General features: G+C 38.7%; 1 protein-coding gene across 1 annotated transcript; it reads right to left on the reverse strand.

The window, feature by feature from the left end:
• Nucleotides 1-538: 538 nt before the first annotated feature.
• Nucleotides 539-6,323, reverse strand: LOC115918815 (probable peptide chain release factor C12orf65 homolog, mitochondrial; the record flags this gene model as incomplete). Its single annotated transcript, XM_030991468.1, has 3 exons — nt 539-2,078; nt 2,535-2,868; nt 6,208-6,323. Coding segments are annotated over 3 exons (708 nt in total), but the record flags the coding sequence as incomplete, so codon positions are not given.
• Nucleotides 6,324-20,537: the final 14,214 nt, after the last annotated feature.

A 20,537-nucleotide genomic window follows, 5' to 3' on the forward strand; every position in this document is an offset into this window, starting at 1 on the left:
ATAGACAAAAAGAGATGAGGGAAGGGGGGGGGGGGAACAGTGAGAATTGGATAAACGGTCTAAAGGCTTGTTCACATATATCTCATAGTTTACCAAAACTGTTTTTGTTTTCTAAATAAGTGGGGGCTAAAATAGTGCTGCACACACCAAAGTTCCTTTTCCACTTTTCTATATGTTAGCAGAAACAAAAATGTAAAGTGCATTATGCATAAATTGCTGCCATTTACCACAGCATATGTGAACATGCTTTGTAAATGCCTAAATGAAAATGGAGGGGAAAAAGTTGTAAGTAAACAGAATTGATCAGATGAGATACACTTCAGGAGTTGGTTTAGTTGAAAGTCATTAATACTACGCCAGGAGTGTCATATTTGACAGACATGGCGCCTTATAAATGTTCACTATTAATATTATTATTATTTACATGTACATACAGAAAAGAATAAGCAGTATATACAACGTATACATGTATAATCGGATCAGAAATAAAGACATTTTCTCTCTATTTTGTTTGTTTTCAATTTATTTTCCAACATCATCATCATCATCATCATCAGAAGCTTTGCCTCTGACACACTTGTTCAATGTTCAGACTGCTGTAAGGCACTTTCAGGACTAGAAGCTAAACTGCAATGTTGGTCAATGATGCACAATTGTTTATTTTATAATGCACATATCTCTTCATATGTAGTCAATGGAAACTGTCATGATTAGAAGGCAGAGCAGTGTCATATAGGTCAATTTAAAACAAATCAATCTATATTTCTTCATAAACCATTTCCTGTATAGGATTCCATACAAACAATTGAAGTAAATTAAAAGCCTCTCTTATTTGTGAAAAAAGGAAACAAATCCGATAATATTTCAGCAAAGTCTAATGTTAGACTTGAATGAAATCATATTGCTCATTTTGAAAGTAAAAAATACAAATAATCTCATTCATATGCAGCAGAACGGGCAAGCCAATGTCAATTGTGTTTTGCCTAGAACCTTTAAAGACGAGCATACCCAGCAATTTTCAAATAGGGTCAAAACGCTACAAGTGTTATCAGAGTCATCATAAGATGAGAAAATACCATTGTCCATACTTTTCTCTAAGCCATCAACAAATACAGAGTCATATGAAAAAACTAATACGTAACTACATATTACAAATGCAATAGCTCCCTCCTATGTTGATTACAGGACAATAACAGGACAATTAAAGGACAATCCAACCCTAGTAATAATTTCATTTCTTTGAAAGCAGAAAAATAAGATAAACTGAATGGCAAAGTTTTGAAATAAATCAGACCAATAATAAGAAAGTTATGGCTGTCTGAAATATGAGATCAGCAAGTCTGTGCAAATCTCAAACTGGCAGTTTGGTCAGTGCATTGTAAAATAGTCGCGGATAACTCTCCTGTTTGCCGTGTACAGTGCCTTCTCCCTTGAGGCACTAATAAAAATATATTATTCATTATAGGTCCTCTAAAACGATAAGACCTTCCTAAATCATATATTTGTGTTGGAACAAACGGGAACGTTGTCTGCTACTAACTACATCACAGAGACATTACCCATTTAGCCAATTTGAAGAGTCCATACCTATTGTGATCATAACTTTCAAATTCATAACTTTCTCATAAAAGAATAAATTTTGGCTATCTTATTTAATTTTATTTATCTTGTGGTGACAAGTAAACAATAAAATTATGCCTTATATGAATTATGCCAAATATGCCTTAGCTAGTTTGAAAATCTACCTCTTGTATGAAAATCTCTCTTATTGCAATCAAGCCTTCAATGGTTCTATTTCTTTACTCTATTGAAGGGAAGTCTCACATATCTTTGTCTGTAACATCTTGATTTCCATTACCACTTGACTCCTCCTCCTCATCATCTACACTCGATCGTAGTGCCTTCAGCTTTTCAAGTTTCAGTCGCGTCTTTCGTTTCTTCTCCTCTCGCTTCTTGTTCATGGTCTGTTGGTATTGAGAGATGGCGCTCTGGTCGGCATGGAGATGCTGATCCAGCCTCTCTTTCATCAAGAGACGGGCAATCTTCTGGTTTTCACTCTGAGATCTCGTCTGATGACACTTCAAAAACAAGCAGATGCAAAAGATGATAACAATTATACAATGTTTAAAAAAAAAATTTTTTTAAAAGATGATTCTATGGCACTGATGGATAAAGATAATACCCAACCTAAATAAATTGTATCTTTTTTGTTGTTGCACATGCTGTTATCACTATCAAAATGTTAAAAGGGGAGGGAAGGGGATGGGTATGACTATAAACAGATCACCAAAATCCCCCCTCACAATACATACCGGTACCTTGCCCACGTCTATGACACTGGATGTTAAAGAAACATACAGTAAATCTGTTATTCAAGGGATAAGTAAAGTGGTCATTATAGACGGATGGCCTTCCTACACAATTTCATCTTTAATATGATCCTCTTTGTAGGAAAGTAGTAAAAATGCCAGACTACCATAAACTGGCGGTTCTTATAATACAGAGACGTGGTTAAGTTTAATGGATCCTGTTACCTTGACAACAAGTCCGGTTGGGATATGTTTCAGGACCACACAGTTACTGGTCTTGTTGGTGGCCTGGCCTCCTGGTCCAGACCCCCTTACAAACTGCTCCTCCAGCTCCTCCTCCTTGAGATCAGGGAGCTTGCTCCGGATCCTTGCACGGAGCTTGTCCCTTGTCGTGGTTGTGGATTTACAGCGTACTGCAGCTGGCCCACTGGACACTCTTTCTAAAGGGAGATGACCACTTTGTGTAGCTGTGTATTGATATGCTCCTGTCTTTGAAATGCCAGCACAAGGTTGCCAACTTAAGGATGGAAGTTGGTGAAAGTTCCTAATCTGAAATGCACTGTAATCCGATATTCCTCCTTTATTAAAAAAAGATCTGAATGTTTCTCCATATTTATAAAATACACATGCCCTAAAGCTAGTCAAAAGTGGATTTCCATAAGTCTGACTTATCGTTGGCCTGAATACACAAGAAGTGTTCCTCAAATCATATTTGGGTCTGCCAGAGTTGGTTATTCCTCCTGATGGACAGTAAGATAAACTCTTGTATTTTGGAAAGACACTAACTGGTGGTTTAAATTGCTCCTCAGGTAAATTTCTCTTTTTCCTCATCCATTTCTTGCCTAAAGTTCTGCTTGTAACATCAACATGAATAAATTGGCTGGAAACACTAGATGCACAAGAAAATCTTATTTCAGAGACAGTGGCATACGACATGGCTTCCCAAACCTTCCACTTTGAGAAATTACTGGCCAAATTAAATGTTGTATAAGAGTTTGGTGAAAGTCCTCCAAATCTACAGATGACCATTTTGCCATGAGACGTTTAGAGGCTGGGAATGACAAGGTTTGAGATCATCCACTCTCAACAATTAATATGAGATCCTTCAGCTGGACACATTCCAGAGTGAGATATATCTGTAAGAGATGAAATACATAATAATAATAACAATTTATAACAAAAACAATAATAATAATATTAATAACAATGATAGTTATTTTGTAATTATAATAACAACAAAAATACTATTACTACTAGAAGTCTAGTAATAATAATAACAATAATGATAATAACAATAACGATAATAAAAATAATGATTATGATAATAATAAAAATAATAATAAATAATTAAAACCATGTTTACAGTGCTAGTATTATTATTAAACAAAGTAACTTAATTTGTTGAATTGTCAGAACTTCCTTATTTTTTACAACAAATTAGGAAGGCCTTTCACTTAAGTTTCACTGAATGGCCACACCACACACAGTAACTCACATGAAAAAAGCTTGCGTCAGGGCTTCAGCAGAGACTGCATAATTATATTGAAGATATTCGATTTACGATAGTATTATTCGCTTCCCCAGCCCCGGCCCGCCGTTTGAGCAGATTGAGTAGAAAACATGGAGTCGAGGCATGCAGCAAAAGAGAGTCAATGCTAATGCATATTGACCTCTATACTAGCACTGCACTATGTTACTAGGTCTAGGCAGCATTTGCTAACAGGAATAGTCAATACACACATAATACACAAATGCACACAATCATGCTGACGCGGCTGTAATTGTATTTTCCTGCGGTACAACGTATAGCAGGAAAATGTTGTATGTGCGGATCCGTTTAATGATTACGTAATATGAGTGGCGAGACGCCACGATCCCGCGAGGCGGGATGGTTTGAATAACTTAGGAAGGTGAAAGTTATTGTATTGAGAGGTAAAGGAATGTTCAGAAAGGCATAATAAGAGAGGAAAATGGGTGTGGTAGCCATTCTAGCTTTGTCAGACACTAGATACACGACACAAATTTTAATTGAAACTTTTAATACAGAACAATTGTTTGGTGTTCATTTTGTTGGTGGTATAGAGATTCAAATACCGGTAAATCATTTTTATGGGGACGATTTGCCATTAGGTTTTTCCAGAGCATTTGCCTTATTTAGTTTATCTCTGGTTTTTTCAACCTCAGGAATCGGTCCGGGCGTGGGACAAAAAGGCAAAGCCCCATGCAGGTTAGGGATCAAAGCAGATCAAATTTAATATTTTGCACTGTTCTATACAACGTCAGTATATACTTAGGTGTGAACGTTGACGATTGAGATTGAAATTATGCAATGTTAACAATATATACATTTGATATTTTTAAATCAAGAATGAGCTTAAAAATTGAAATTATTTTGATGTTCAAAATTATATAATAAGATTGTTCATGATTGTTCAACAAGATACAATTCGAATAAAAGCTGGCTTGGTCGGTCTGGCAAGTTTTCCGGTCTGGCAAGCTTTCCCATAAAGTTTGATATTTATGTAATCTGTGAGTCATTATCTGAGTAATGAAAGGATGAGAATATACGCCAAGTAGACTAGGCTATGACATGACAGTAGATCTAGACTTACAATTTGAATTTTTAAATTATTCTTTCTAACATCGGTCTAGACCTAGACTAGACCGAATTTACCGTCTCTTTCGTTCGTTAGCCTCTTATTGGGGTAGGGTCGGCCGGCTCTCTCTTTAGAGACGGAAACCGTCTATACACATTCCCTTGATAACGCCACGGCCATTTCAGGTCGTAGCGTTTTGCCCCCAAAATCCCCCAAAATGTCATTTTACCATTTTTACAAATGTAAATTAGGCCTAGGCTATAATACATCGGTTCCACTTACTAACTTGATTGAAATAATCCGTTTAATGGTCCCTTTTAAGGAAATTATGGGTCAAAATCGACATCCATGTTGAAAATCTTGCAAGCCGTGTTAAACTCTCGCTGCCGGAGTCATCCAAATCAATCTCATCCCTTCTAGTCTACGCCGAAGGCAAAATGATTATGAAGGAAAAACTGTGATAACGCCATTACGAACGTGTAGATGGCGCACAGTTTTTCCTTCATAATCATTTTGCCTTCGGCGTAGACTAGAAGGGATGAGATTGATTTAGATGACTCCGGCAGCGAGAGTTTAACACGGCTTGCAAGATTTTCAACATGGATGTCGATTTTGACCCATAATTTCCTTAAAAGGGACCATTAAACGGATTATTTCAATCAAGTTAGTAAGTGGAACCGATGTATTATAGCCTAGGCCTAGACCTAATTTACATTTGGATATGCACGAGGTAAAATGACATTTTGGGGGATTTTGGGGGCAAAACGCTACGACCTGAAATGGCCGTGGCGTTATCAAGGGAATGTGTATAGACGGTTTCCGTCTCTAAAGAGAGAGCCGGCCGACCCTACCCCAAGAGGCTAACGAACGAAAGAGATGGAAAATTCGGTCTAGACCTAGACCTAGATCTAGAATCTAGACCTAGGGTCTAGATCTAGTCTAGATTCTAAGTTTTTTTTTTTAAATTTTACTGCTAATTTAGATTAGACTTCTAGATCTAGGTGTCATCAAATGTCACTAAAGTACTGATTTTTTTTAGTGAAATCAGTTGAGTTTTGTACAGTGGTGTTTGAAATGTTAAGTATCATTAATAGCACAGCCAGGATAGTAATGCAGCTGGTATGTCTGTGTGGAGTCGAGGTGGTGCAATTGTGGAGTCTTGAGATCCATACCGGTGACACAAATATGAAGAGGTGGGACCAAGCACCGAATCCGACAAAAAGATATTTGAAAATCACTAACACCAGACGACTTAAGGATACTCTAAGGACCTATAATCAATAGAGATGATTTTAGCTTACCTTTGGACCGTTGATGTAAATCTGTGAGCGTCACATTGAGCTTTGTTTAGGAGATTTTCGTTTTGATTGCATCCGTCGGCCGTCCCGAGATCTATACCTAGTGTCAGTGAGTCAGCTCAGCTCACTGGAAATGGGAATGCCTGCTTAGCTAAGTGGTGATTGGTCGAAAGTTAGGGTAAGACCATCGAATTTCAAGTAATTCAATTTCAATTCAGAACTTTATTTCAGACTCAGCTGCACAAGGCAGTGGTCCATAAAACATATGTTACATGGATAATTTAGCGGAGTATACATGATGAGTATAATAACAACAAATTGTACAAATACTAAAGAATATAACAAACTAAAACTATACTACGTATAATGTAACTGTAACATGTAACCTGTATCTGTAAAATTGATAACAGAAGGCCTATATAGCAATCTAACTCTAAGCTGTACCTGTAACTGCAATATTAGAATAAATATATGTATAACAAAGTGAAGTTGTAACTTAATTGTAACAATCTCTGCTCACTAACTAGAACAATTAATATACTAATAATAGATAACTAGATACACTGTCGCTCATAAAGGTGAAATATTTTTTTAAATCCCAATTTATGGAATTATTTTAAAAATAATTTAAAAATAATAGATCTAGATAATAGTATACATTCTCAGATTTTATTGAATAATAATTTGCCAATGTGTGTTTTGCGTGACTGCTAAAGCAACTATATGCTTCTATGCTTATCAACTAGGGGACCTATGCCCTTAAGTCATAAATGACAGTAATGAGGAATAATGCCCCACAAAAGGGCACTAATATAGCACATCGACACGGTGTTGATCCTGGGGCCTCACAGTTACGAGGCCATTGCTTTGTCACTAAACTATGACTGTACGCAGCGGGGGCTAGGGTAGGGGGCAGTTTACATAAATTAAAAAAAAACAGAAAATGCAATAAATTTTCAATAATTTATTGCATTTTACCCCGGTTCCCAACATAAAAAAATCTTCTGTTTGCCCATGCCTTGAGCCATAATGCATGGCCGTCCAGAGGATTTGTTTATGTTGGGGACCGGGGTAAAATGCAAAAAATTATTGAAAATTTATTGCATTTTCTGTTTTTTATTTTATTTATGGAAACTGCCCTCTACCCTAGCCCCCGCTGCGTACAGTCATGGTTCAGTGACAAAACAATGGCCTCGTATCTGTGAGACCCCAGGATCAAAACCGTGTCGATGTGCTATTTTAGTGCCGTTTTGTGGGGCATTAATCCTCATTACTGTCATTTATGACTTCGGAGGGCGTAGGTCCCTTAGTTAATAAGCATAGTATCATACACATGCTTTAGCAGTCCAGCAAAGCACACATTGGCAAATTATTATTCAATAAAATCTGAGAATGGATACTGTTATCTGTATATATTATTTTTAAATGATTTTTAAAATAATTCCATAAATTGGGGTAAAACTAAAATATTCCACCTTTATGAGCGACAGTGTATTATAACAAGCAACAAGGACTAAGGACTATATACTGCAACCATAAGAGGCTGGATAATCCTTGGTAACATCATGCAAGATATGATCAATTCCGAGGTGTAAGCAGGCTATTAAGCCAAAATTTCCAGAGGCCCGATGTGTACCTAAGGCAACTATACGTGGGGTTCACTAATACCTTTACAATACCATTCTCAGAGACATCTACTCTCCGGATGAACTTATACATGAGATTTCGTAATACAGCCGAACAGACTGGAACATTCAAATCAGCAAACATTTGACTAGCACTAAAGTATCTAGGTACCCTAAGAAGCATTCTCATGGCATCATTATAGGCCACAGTAAGCCTGTGCAAACTGCTCTTTTTAAAATTACTCCACAGATTCGCAGTGTACAAAGGTGTATACAGTATGCCCTAAATAATGCCACCTTTACATCCGGAGAATACATATGAAATTTCCTAACGAGCATATTACCTTGAGCATATAATTTAAGACACTGTCGACTAATATCTTTATCATCACAAAGGTCCTCAGTAAAAAAATGACCAAGATACATGACCTCTGTACATACATTGAGTTTACTCCACATAAATAAAAATCCGGGAATACCAATCTACGGTGTTCCTTACATCTAATTATCATAACATGACTCTTTTTTGCATTATATTTGACATCATTATCATATCCATAATCAGAACAAATCTTGAGCAAACTCTGCAACCCAGCAGTTGACGGGCTAATAATAACGAGGTCATCTGCATACATTAAATGATTGACTACTATACTGCCAACTACACAGCCTTTTTTACAAGCATTCAAATTGTCGGATAGACCATCCATGTACAGGTTAAAGAGAAAGGGAGAAAGAATACCTCCCTGTCTAACTCCATTACTGACATGGAATGGTTCAGACACACACACACTACTTCCCCATCTAGCCATCATTGTTTGATGGGTATACCAAAACACGAGTATCCTAATCAGGTACTTAGGAATACCTCTATCAGCCATTTTCGTAAACAGCTTTTCATGATTTACCCGATCAAAAGCTTTGGAAGCATCAAGAAAACAAAGAAACAAGGAAGAATTTCTGCTACGATAACTTGCAATAATTTCCTTCAGAGCAAATATACACATGTCAGTGCCATGTTTGGCTTTAAAACCGAACTGGTTATCTTTAGTAAGAATATACATCTCCAACCTACCAAGCAATATCTTTTCCAGCACTTTGGACAGGACACTAGCCAATGCTATAGGTCTATAGTTGTCCTTACTAGTAATGCGACCAGCTTTATTTTTAATGACCGGTGTGACCGCGCCGTTTGTCCTACCAGTTTCGTTTGTCCGTCGGACATAATATGCGGGTTTTCTGCTCGCACGGATCGTCCGTGACTCGCACGGATCGTCCGAGGGACGATCCGTGCGGTTTGCTATCCGCACATTTTGTCCCCCCATTGTTTTACGTGTATATTTGATAAAAGGAAGCAACTCGGCAAATCAATGTATTTAGACTCATTGTAAGTGATGTGGTTGACATTTTTTCTAGAAATTACAGAATAATAACTCTACAATTTTTTAAAGCAAATGGGCCAGTCCTTTTGAAAGTAGATGTGAATATTTTCTTTAAAACCTTTATTTTATGAAGGCATACTCGTGATATCGGCCCCACAACTGTTGTAATCGATTATACTTTTGTACGTGGCTTCGTACATCAACCAACTCACTACTAGTATATACTCGTGATACAGGCCCAGCTCCAAGTATTTGTATTGGGGGCGTTTCGAGGTTTAATGAAGGAGTTAAATGGGAAATAAAAGTGATTACAAATGGGGTTGAAAGTGAGTGGGGGAGGCTAGAGTATTTAAGATAAGGTAGAGCGTAGCACAAATTGGCGGATGCTCAGGGGTAGGGGCATTTAATTACGGTCAGATGAGCATATTTTAATACCTTATTCATAACACTGGCAGGTCACTAATTGGCGTATGGTCCAAGGGGCGGAGTCCCCGGAAGCGCAGGGGTTTTAGGCTTTAAAATTAAGGTCAGATTAGCATCCAGGGGCCAGCCTTAGGTCCCAAGGTGGGGTCCAGGGGGCAAAGCCCCCGGAAGCACAGGGGTATGGGCATTTAATTACGGTCACATGAGCATACTTTCTTTTCTATTTCTTTTTATCTAATTCTCTTTAATATACTTTTTCAAAAGTGTGTGTTGGCGGGGGGGGGGGGGGGCCAAGCCCGCCGTAGTAGGCCTCTAAATAGTAAATAAGCACATTTCTTGCCTGACTGTAAATTTTGAAATTTGTCATTCTCCCACAAACGCATAAAAAGTAAAATTTACTAAAAAGTGTGGAAAAATCCCGGAAAATTAGACCGTTTCAGCAGCATCTGTAAATCACTGGCATCAAATTAGAACAAAAAATTCACTTTTAAAGTTTATTTTGGTGGTGGGGGGGGGGGGGGGGGGTAGCAACTGGCTGATTACTTAGACCTATGGTGTCGAGGGGCTCTTTCTTTATTTTTGTTCGGTAATAAATAAGGTTAGTTTATGTGAGTGTCACTCAGGCGCGGACATACGGGGGCGACGGACCCGCCCCCCCCCCCCCTCTTTGAAAAAAAAAGGAAAGGAAAGAAAAAGAAAGGAAAGGAAAAAGAAAAGAAAGAAGGGCTAAAAACACGAGTTAGAAGTGGACCGATCAAGGCGCTCACTTATCCGTATCAGGGGAAAATACACGGGGGCTCGGGGTGAATCAGCTCCCGAAATGCCAAAAAGAGTCCCCGAAAGTCATACAAGTAGCCCCCGAAATTTTTAAAGTATTTTTTCCCTGATCCGTATATAGGACAAGGCCCTGGGGCAGCTAGCCATACTCCGATATTTGGGTCGTTTTCCGATCAGAACTAGCCCTAACTATCATTCCAGGATTTTGTTTCAGAACCTGAGACAAAGTCACCCAATCCCTTTAAGTTTCAAAAAGTAGACTTCATTGACCTGTACATAGGCTTAGGAACCGGGGGGTGCTTGGGGGGCACAGCCCCCCCCCAAAAAAAAATATATATTGGGGGGCTCAGATATCATTGAGCCCCCCCCCCCCCCCCACAAATATTTCGGCCGGGCTCGGTTATCATGAGCCCCCCCCCCCCTCCCCAATATTTTGTTCATGCTGATGAGTTGAGGGAAGTGTATGCCGGAGATATTGACTTTGTAGCATTAACTCGGCAGCTAACAAACCTCCAAGACGTGTATGACGATGAGAGCCTGTTTCAAATCGAGCAAAGCTAGGTTCCATGCAATCGAAACCGGGCTGACCAGATTAAACTTTAACAAAGCAGAAACACGAAGTTGAAAACCATCCAGAGACTCCCAATAAATTGCGTTACTTATTAATTAATTATTTCATTACAAATCTTTATTCTCATTTTTCTAATAAAGACTATAACTGATTTTCTTATAAATTTGAAGATATTTATGGCGTATATATTCAATATGAATGAACGCCACAAAACATTTACCAACAACAACAACAACGATGAGAGGAAACCTATCAAATACATTAAAACAATCTGTGAGATTTTCAACAACAGTCCAATCTATAAGAGATCATTCTCAGAGGTACACATTCTTCTTCTCATTTACCTTACCATCCCGGTTACAACGGCAACTTGCGAGAGAACATTCTCTGTCTTGAAAGGGATCAAAACTTATCTGATAAGTACAATGACCCAAAGAAAGCTCAACCAAAGCTTAATATTACTCATATATAAATCTCGTACAGATAAACTGGACTTGAAAAATATTGCCCAAAACTTTGTTTCCAGGAACACAAGAAGACAAAACTTCTTTGGCACATTTGTCTGAGGCTGCATGTGCACCTCAAAAGAAGAAAAGTCTGAAATTTTTCGCCGCGATGACATAGACGAGGAACAAAGAATTTATTTACAGGTGCAAATTAAAGAAGTATATTTTTTTGGGTGGTGCCACATTTCAGTTTTTAAATATGTCCGTTTATAGGCATTACAATAAAAGTTTTGTTTTTCACGTTCCTGGGGTATTATTTTTTCCAAAGGTGTTAAATGTGTGTTATTTTAACACCTAGTACTTTGTCTTACTTAATAAAAATAAACTGAATATCTTACAATTTAACGATTTCTTCAAGTAGGCCTACTTTTATTAATTTCTTCAACTGCTTAAAATTAAGGCTACAAATGCTTTGTTACTGTAGAGCTGTAGTGTGAACAGGCTACTTAGTAATTCACATTTATAGATTGGTGCACATCATTATGCTTGATCATCCTCTCCTATCTGTTTGTTGTCATTCCTCTGTTAGTCATCCTTTATTTGCTACCTATGATATTTGAATATTCATTATTTCCTTTTATTATATAAATGAACATGTAAATACCTATTTATGCAAAATAAACCCTGGAGGTTTAAAGTTGTAAAGCCCAGGGCAGTTCAACACACGCAATCATGAAATAAGGGTGTCTTTATCAAAGTGTCTCTGTAAGTTTAGAACCACGCCTACCCGCTCAGGCCACCCTACATTCAGGGGCGTCGCTAAAGGGGGGGGGGGGTGTGAGGTTGAAGCCGGTGGGATTTTTTTTATGTCGGTCGGCCAGCAATTTTTTCCCCTTCCAACTGTGACTTTTTATCGGACAAAGAAACATTTTTGAAAATTCACACAATGATTTAGAGTCGGTACAATGAATCGTCTTCTTTTTCTAATAATTTAATGAAACGTCGAAGCTCCTGCGCTTCGCGCGAGAGGGGGAAAACTGAATTCAGACACTTAGGGTTAAGAGTATAGAGAACGGTATACAACAAATCGTCTTCTTTCTATAATAATTTAATGAAACGTCTAAGCTTCCGCGCTTCGCGTGGGACGGGGAAACTGAATTCAGACAAGGATTAAGAGTCGAGAACGGTACAACAAATCGTCTTCTTTTCATAATAATTTAATGAAACGTCTAAGCTACCGCGCTTCGCGCGGGAGGCCTTTCACCCACCCCTACCCCACCTAGGGAGTGTTTCGCGTGCTCTTTAAGTGATTCGCTTGCCCAATACCGCCCCTCCCTTAAATAAGATCCTACCTACGCGCCTGCATTAAAATATATAGCTATGATGCTTACTAAGTTGACGAAATAATTTGTATATTTATGTCGTCGACGAAAATGACCATTTGCGCATAACAATTTAGCCTTTGGCCTCGGGTTTATAGTGTTACATTTGTAGATATTGGGACATTTAATTTTGTCGGTAATTGGTGGCTTGTTTTGTCGGTAATCGTTGGCCTCTATACCACCCCCCCCCCCTCCCCCCCACTGAAAAAGGTCTAGCGACGCCCCTGACGACACATCAGGCCTATACTTGCGTTTTGTGAGAGGCTCAAGTATCCGGGCCAGCTATTTATAGTTGAGTAATTTTTGAAGAAAAACAAAACGAGTACTCGCTCTCCAATCGTATTGGTTATTTGGGAATTTCGAATGTCATCAAATATGTTTTTTTCCTTTTAACACAATGATTGTTTTGCGACTCAATTCAGGCCTGACTAGATATAATTTTTTTCGTTAGGCAACAGACAAGTAATTTAGTCATATACCTGATTAACATTTGAAGATTTCCTACGCTAATGCCTGGCCGTGCGTAACCCATATTTGAACACTAAGTTGCACCTGAAATTGCAACATGTGCATTACAAGCTCAAAATGCTTTCTTTCATACAAATACACCAACAAAAAAATTCCAAAAGCTTGAATGCATACTATTTCACAAGATGTAATTAAACAATATGAATGATATTAATGATACACTTACATGTACATGCAAATGCATGATCATTTTTGCGCTTCTTGCTCCCAGCAAGATAGTTTCCTTCTACATTTAATTTTGTTGCTGTTGTGAGTTTATATTCATATTTTTGTTATCAAACAGGAATAAATAAATGTTATAAATACATTTGTACAATGATAGTTGTACAATGATGATAGAAGAACCAATGAAAATCGCAACTGATCTTCCTTAATTCCTTTTCTTTTCTTCCTCTTTGTTTTCTGTTCCTTTCTCTCCTCTTTCCCTTTCACCTCCCTTCTCCTTCTCTCTCTCTCTCTCTCTCTCTCTCTCTCTCTTGCTGAGGGGGGGGGGGGGAGGGGTACAAATCGGGACAAATTGCAACTGATCTCCCCTACCTTTCTTCTTCCTCTCCCCCCCCCTTTCCCTTCCCTTACTTCGCTCTCTCTCTCTCTCTCTCATTTAAGTTTGCTGAGGGAGGCAGGGGCCTTTCGCCCCCTCCCCCCGATCCACACGATGTTAGTGGGATTAATCGCAACTGATCTCTGCCTCTTTTCACCCTTTTCTTTTCTTCTTCCTCTTTTGTGTTCCATTTTGGCTCTCCTCTTTCCCTTTCCATTCTTTCTCACTTTTTTTTTTTGGCGGGGAGGGGGTGGGGTTGGGGGTGGTCGGGGAGGGGGGGGGGGCAGAGGGAAAGGCCTTTCTCCGCGATCCACATCTTGTTTGCAGGAAAATTGCAACTGATATCCCTTCTTTTCTTTTCTTCTTTTGTTTGTTTGTTTCCTTCCTTCTCTCTTGTTTTGCGGGGGGGGGGGGGGGGGGGGAGGCAACAGCATGGGCGGCAAGGCCCTGTCGGACCCCTTTTTCTTTTCTTCTTCCTTTCCTCTTCTCTCTTCTTTCCCTTTCCCTTCTTTTCCTTCCTTCTCTCTCTCTCTCTCTCTTTTTGTTTGCTGAGGGGCCAGGGGAGGGCAGGCGAAGGCCTTTCGCCCCCGATCCACACCGCGTTGGTGGGAAAAAATCACAATTGATCTCCGTACCTTTTTTTTTCCCCCTTCCCCTTCTCTTCTTTTCTCTCTCTTTTAAGTTTGCTGTAGAAGGGGGGGGGGACAAGGGCCATTTGCCCCCCCCCCCAATCCCCAACTTGTTGGCGGGTAAACTGCAACTGATATCTTCCTTCTTTTCTTTTCTTCCCTTTATCTCGTCTTTTCCCTTTTTTCTTTCCCTTCTCTTCCTTCTCTCTTTCTTTTTCCTGGGGGGGGGGGGGGCAACAGCCTGGGAGGCAAAGCCCTTTCGTCCCCCCCCCCCGATCTTCTTCTTTCCCCTTTTTCTTCTTCTTCTTCCTTTCCCTTTGTCTCTTCTTTCCCTTTCCCTTATTTTCCTTCCTTCTCTCTCTCTCTCTCTCTCTTTTGCTGAGGGGGGGGGGGGGTTGGCGAAGGCCTTTCGCCCCCGATCTCCTTTGTTCCCCCCTTTTCTTTTCTTCTTCCTCTTCTTCCTTTCCCTTACTCTCCGCTTTACCTTTTCCCTCTCTCTCTCTTCATTTTTTGTTGGCGGTTGGGGGTCAAGGCCCTCCCCCCCCCCCCCCTGATCCGCGCCGGGAAGACCTGTAGTGTCATCCCTAGCTAGCTGGCAAAGCTGAATATGGGTTATCCAGTCGTTTCATATATTTATACTTGTATTGAATATGTATACGTGTGGACTAGAGTACGGACATTCGGTGCGGCAGGCGGACTATTGGTGCGAGACCTCTTCCGCACAGATTGTCCGTCGGACATTTGAGGCGCGCACGGAATGTCCGACACGGACATTCTGCGCGGATAAAATCCGCACCGATCGTCCGCTCTCGATCGATCTCTAATAGGCGGACGATCGGTGCGGGTAACATTCTACGCGGTCACACCGGCAAATTTTCTTTTCTTACGAACTGTGACTTTTTATCGGACAAAGAAACCTTTTTGAGAATTCAGACAATGAAACGTCAAAGCTTCCACGCTTCGGGCGGGAGGGGGTAAACTGAATACAGACAAGGATTAAGAAACGAAAACAGTACAACAAATCGTCTTCTTCCTCTAATAATTTAATGAAACCTCACGGCGAGGGGAAAAACTAAATTCAGACGAAGATTAAGAGTAGAGAACGGTGCAACGAATCGTCTCTTTTCTCTCTAATAATTTAATGAAACGTAAAAGCTGCTTCGCGCGGGAGGGGAGAAACTGATTTTAGACAAGGATTGAGAGCAATAATTTAATGAAACGTCAAAGCTTTTGCGCATCGCACGGGAGGGGGAAACTGAATTCAGACAAGGATTAAGAGTAGAGAACGGTACAAGAAATCGTCTTCTTTCTCTTATAATTAAATGAACGTCATAGCTTCTGCGCTTTGCGCGGAATTTAACGTCATATTACTCCAGGAAGTGCCTGAAAATGCGCCTAATGTGGTTTTCCCAGACCCACCCCTGCTTGGTCGCTCCGCCGTTTTACATTATATTTCACCCCATGCGATTTTGTGCCCCCCCCCCCCCGTTAGAAATTCCTGGATCCGCCAACTGAGTTTGTACTATGAATTTGAAATAAATTTTATTTCAACAAAATGAAATGATAGAGGTCGTGTGAATTTCAAGGAGAAATTACCATTTCTATCGTTCGTGACGGCCATCTTGATTTTCATTTTTTTTTTAAACTCTAGAACGTGAGGGGGTTCCACCCCTGGACCCCCCCCCCCAAAAAAAAAAAAAAAAAATTAAAAAAATGGGAAGCTCTGCCCTGGCAACCCATCAGGGCTCCTAATGCGGGCCCCTAGACCACATCCGTTAAGATAGATTTAGTAATTCCCAAGACAACCCTTTGTTCCATAAAATTATCCTTGAGAGAGAGTGTATGTGAAAGAGATTTGATGTCCAACAAATTATTCCCTAGGGGGTATGGGCGGGATTTAGGGGGGATCGTCGCCCCACCGGAAAATTTGAAAAGTGCCCTAAAAATGTATAGCAAATACTGACTAAAGACTTTAACACACTTTTAGGCTCTGGAGGGCCTAAGAGTGCAGCGTTTAGACTAATACAAATGCGAAAAAACTTTTTGCTCGGTTGCTACGCTCCCTCGCATAATATCTTCCTAAATGTACAAGTAAATATTGTAGGAAATCTGTATTCCGTTGGTATCACTGTGATCTAACGGAATACAGATTTTCTCAGCCAGGAATTAACAACATAAAGGCTACATCGACTAAGCAATACAAATAATTGTTTAAAAAAAATCTGACTGGGCATGCCGTTCACCTACAGTTCAAGGGGCAGGGCCCGGTAAGTTCTTTATTTACAGCCAGTGATTAACAACACTATCATCGACTAAGCTATACAAATAATTAAAAAAATATAAATCTGAGTGGGCGTGCCTTTCACTAGGGCCCGGTAGGTTAATCATTCACAGGTCACCATCTCCTAGCCTAAAAATAGCCAGGAATTAACAACACTAACATCGACTAAGCAATACAAATTTAAAACGCATTAGAAATCTGACTGGGGGTGCCGTTCACCTACAATTTAAGGGGCAGGGCCCGGTAGGTTCATCATTCACTGATCACCATCTTCCAGCCAGGAATTAACAACACTAACATCGACTAAGCAATACAAATAAAAACAAATTTAAATTACAATTCAATACAAATTTAAAAAAAAATAGAAATCTGACTGGGCGTTCCGTTCACCTACAATTTAAGGGGCAGGGCCCGGTAGGTTCATCATTCACAGGTGACCGTCTCCCAGCCAGGGATTGACGACACTAACATCGAATATATATGCTCTTCCTGATCGTTACTTTTAAAAACGTTCCACTGCCACGGGGCCTGCATTTAATATGTAAGAGTGGTGGTACAGATTTTTCTGCCCCCAAACTCTTTTGCTCATTACGCCACTGCCTCTGAAAGGCGAGCCCAATGTAACGTTTGCCCCCCCCCCCCCCACCTCCCAATCCCAAAGTGCTTCCGGCGCGCCTGGGTAGGCTAATCTACTCATCTGCTATAAAAGAAGCATATTTGAACCTATTATACCTTAAACCCCATGACCTTTGAACTTCACAGAATGGCAAGGTAACCAATGAAGGTGTGTTCGACGGCAACAGCATTAACATTGCCAAATCTCATTCACATTAAAACATTAAGAGACACAATAACCGTTAATGCTATGAAAAGATGTTTTTATAATTCATCATCATCCCCAAAACAATGGATTCCTCAGAGCCTCAGAGCCCCCAATTTAAAGCGGCTGAAAGCAATTTTTTCTAAAATTTCATCTAAAACTCGCTCTCTACGCTCGCTCGAATTTAAAGTTTTTTTTTTTATTAAGGAACGTATTAAAGCGCTTCCATTCATTCATTATGCAATGTTCATAATTATGAACGACATTCACCCGTTCTACTTTTTCAACCTTGCACAATACACAATAGCTGGTTGTCTATCAATAGATGCTCTGACTTTGGCTTAGTTATGAACAGGGAATTCACCCATCTTCTCTTCTCGTCGTCACATGGTTAGCGAATTGTATTACCATGGCTACATGCTCCGATGGTTAACAACCATAGAATAGTTCTTCCAAACTATGGACGAGACTGGTGACGATGCACATTATGAGAAGAGTGTCGTTAATTGATATAGACCAAGAATGAATATATACGAGTTCAGTCTCACAGCTTAGAAACGATTAACATGTTTAAACGCCAAGTATGTGAAAGTCTTTGAAATCATGATAATAGATTTAATTGTATGAATAGGGACAATGGAGCGATCAAGATACTGCTGGACCCCCGAATTCGCGCGTTGTCTTCAGTTCCCTTTTCGCTTCGTATTTGGTAAGTACATATATTATTATCTTCTCTACTTTTTCTAATAGCATAATATTATGCACGTGTGTATGCTATCACAGTACTGGTGTTATGTAGGAGAGATATATTATTAATCGAGAACTTATTTTATCATAAAATACTGTCAGGTTGTTGCTAGGTTGCTGGTATAAAGACGAACTTTTATTTTAACATTATGCATGTATGTTTGTATTTGATCAAAATATGATCTTGTAATGATGTTCTCTATTGTGATATATTATGTTAACAAAACTGCTTATCGCCATATTGCCAATATGCTTGTGTATGAACTTTGATTTAGATTATTTCAACCAAGACTCTTAAGAATGTCGTTACGAGATAATGAGACATATCCTCATTCAGTTGTTTTATCGTAATGAATAGAAATAATGATCAAGTTGTTATCTGTCTCTCAATGAATGATTATGCGTGATTGGAGATGTCCGTGTGCATGCAACGATACGTAATGATTTGTCACGTAATCTTCGGAATGTGAATGTGTAACTCCTTATTGATTATTTTTAAAGCTCTGATAGAAGCAAGACGACTAAAAGCTTTATCATGCTCTTGTTTCTTTCATTGTGATAATTACGATTGATTCAGCGGACAATGTAAACATTTAATTTTATACGAGGTCCTTTTGTAATTGAATGCATATCTCTTTCATGGAAGTAACTTGGAAACAGAGAACTAGATACATTATTTGGTCTCATTATTTATTCAAACAAATCACCGACATATTATGTTAATTTAATTCGTGTAAATATATGTATATGACTTCAATTATTATTATCCATAAGAAACAAGGATCTCCATGCAAAAAATAGTGAATATATGTAATTATTATAACTTGACTGATAAATAGGATGAAGATTTTCGTTTTCTTTACAGTAAACATATTACAACCCCCACCCCCCCCCCCCCCTGCGTACGCGCCTGTTGACCACACCTAGACTATTCTTCTTCACAACTAAAACGTAATAGTAACGTAAACCGGTCATGTGCAGTTAAATCGTCAAATACGTGGATATCGGTCCAAAGTGGAATAGAAGTTGTAAAATAATGCTATGATTGTAATGGTCTATCATATTATATTACAGACTTGCTTTTGTACTTTTTATAATTTCGATGTATACAAATACTCATAATGGATAACCTGATTTTTAGATAGTGAACTTTTACTTCCCAATTGCTCAATAAAGACTACTTGAACCAATTTTCATGGATATTTTAGTTCTACAAAGATGAGGGGCATGATATCAATAATATTGTAAAAAACAATATTGTAACTTTTATTTTTTTAGCCAATCATGGTGTATTTATGGACAAATCAAGTTTTCATTTTCTTAAGTTGTTTTGAAAGTTATGAAAGAATATAGTTATTTATTTGTATATTCAAATTTGTTTTCCCTTTGAATATAACCACGATAATGTTCCTTTTCTTTTCTTTTTTTATGAAAGTTCTCTTAATTTGTTTCAAGTTTCAAGGTTAATTAAGGAAAAAACAACTGTAATGATTCGTTAAGGATATATATACAATTAAATTCTAAACAACATGTATATATGGTTTCTAAAGCAAACCGTTTAGGAGATACCCTAGTAGGATAAAATTTAGAAGGAAAGGAATTCTATTTATCGACCCCATCAGCTTTTCCATCATTGTGCTATAATACATTGACTATCCGATACCGAAGTTTTTTTTGAAAACCTGGTTAGTGAACTAACAGGAATATTGTCAAATAAATGGTTCTGCCGTAATACGTAGAAGCATTCTCAAAGAATATTAAAACCTATCTGTTCAATTAGGACTACAATCAACTGTAATCTTCCCTTTGTTATGCCCTATCCTTAATCATTTTGTATTTTTGAGTTAGCGCGTTTATGTGGTTTCATCATTTGCACTATAGAGCGTCTATAATGTAAGTGATAGGCCTATGAATGAATTTTTTATTTGATCATTTATTACTCTCTCTTTCATTTGTTTCAGCCATCGCTATATCAGACTTTTTTCGTACACATTACTTCGGTATGTATCTTCAATTTGTATAGTATTTCTTTTTAGACAATGTTTACGTACGATTCAGAATGGGAATACTTTTCAGAACCCTTGAATGTTGGATGTAAACATGCTACCTAAGGCCCTCTGACAACTGTTTTGTTGTATTCCAGTATTCCTTTTAAATTCTGAGTGAGGCTATGAATTTGAA

The sequence above is a fragment of the Strongylocentrotus purpuratus genome, unplaced genomic scaffold (genome assembly GCF_000002235.5).
Source record: "Strongylocentrotus purpuratus isolate Spur 01 unplaced genomic scaffold, Spur_5.0 spur5_scaffold_2, whole genome shotgun sequence".
In the NCBI taxonomy this organism is placed as follows: Eukaryota; Metazoa; Echinodermata; class Echinoidea; order Camarodonta; family Strongylocentrotidae; genus Strongylocentrotus; species Strongylocentrotus purpuratus.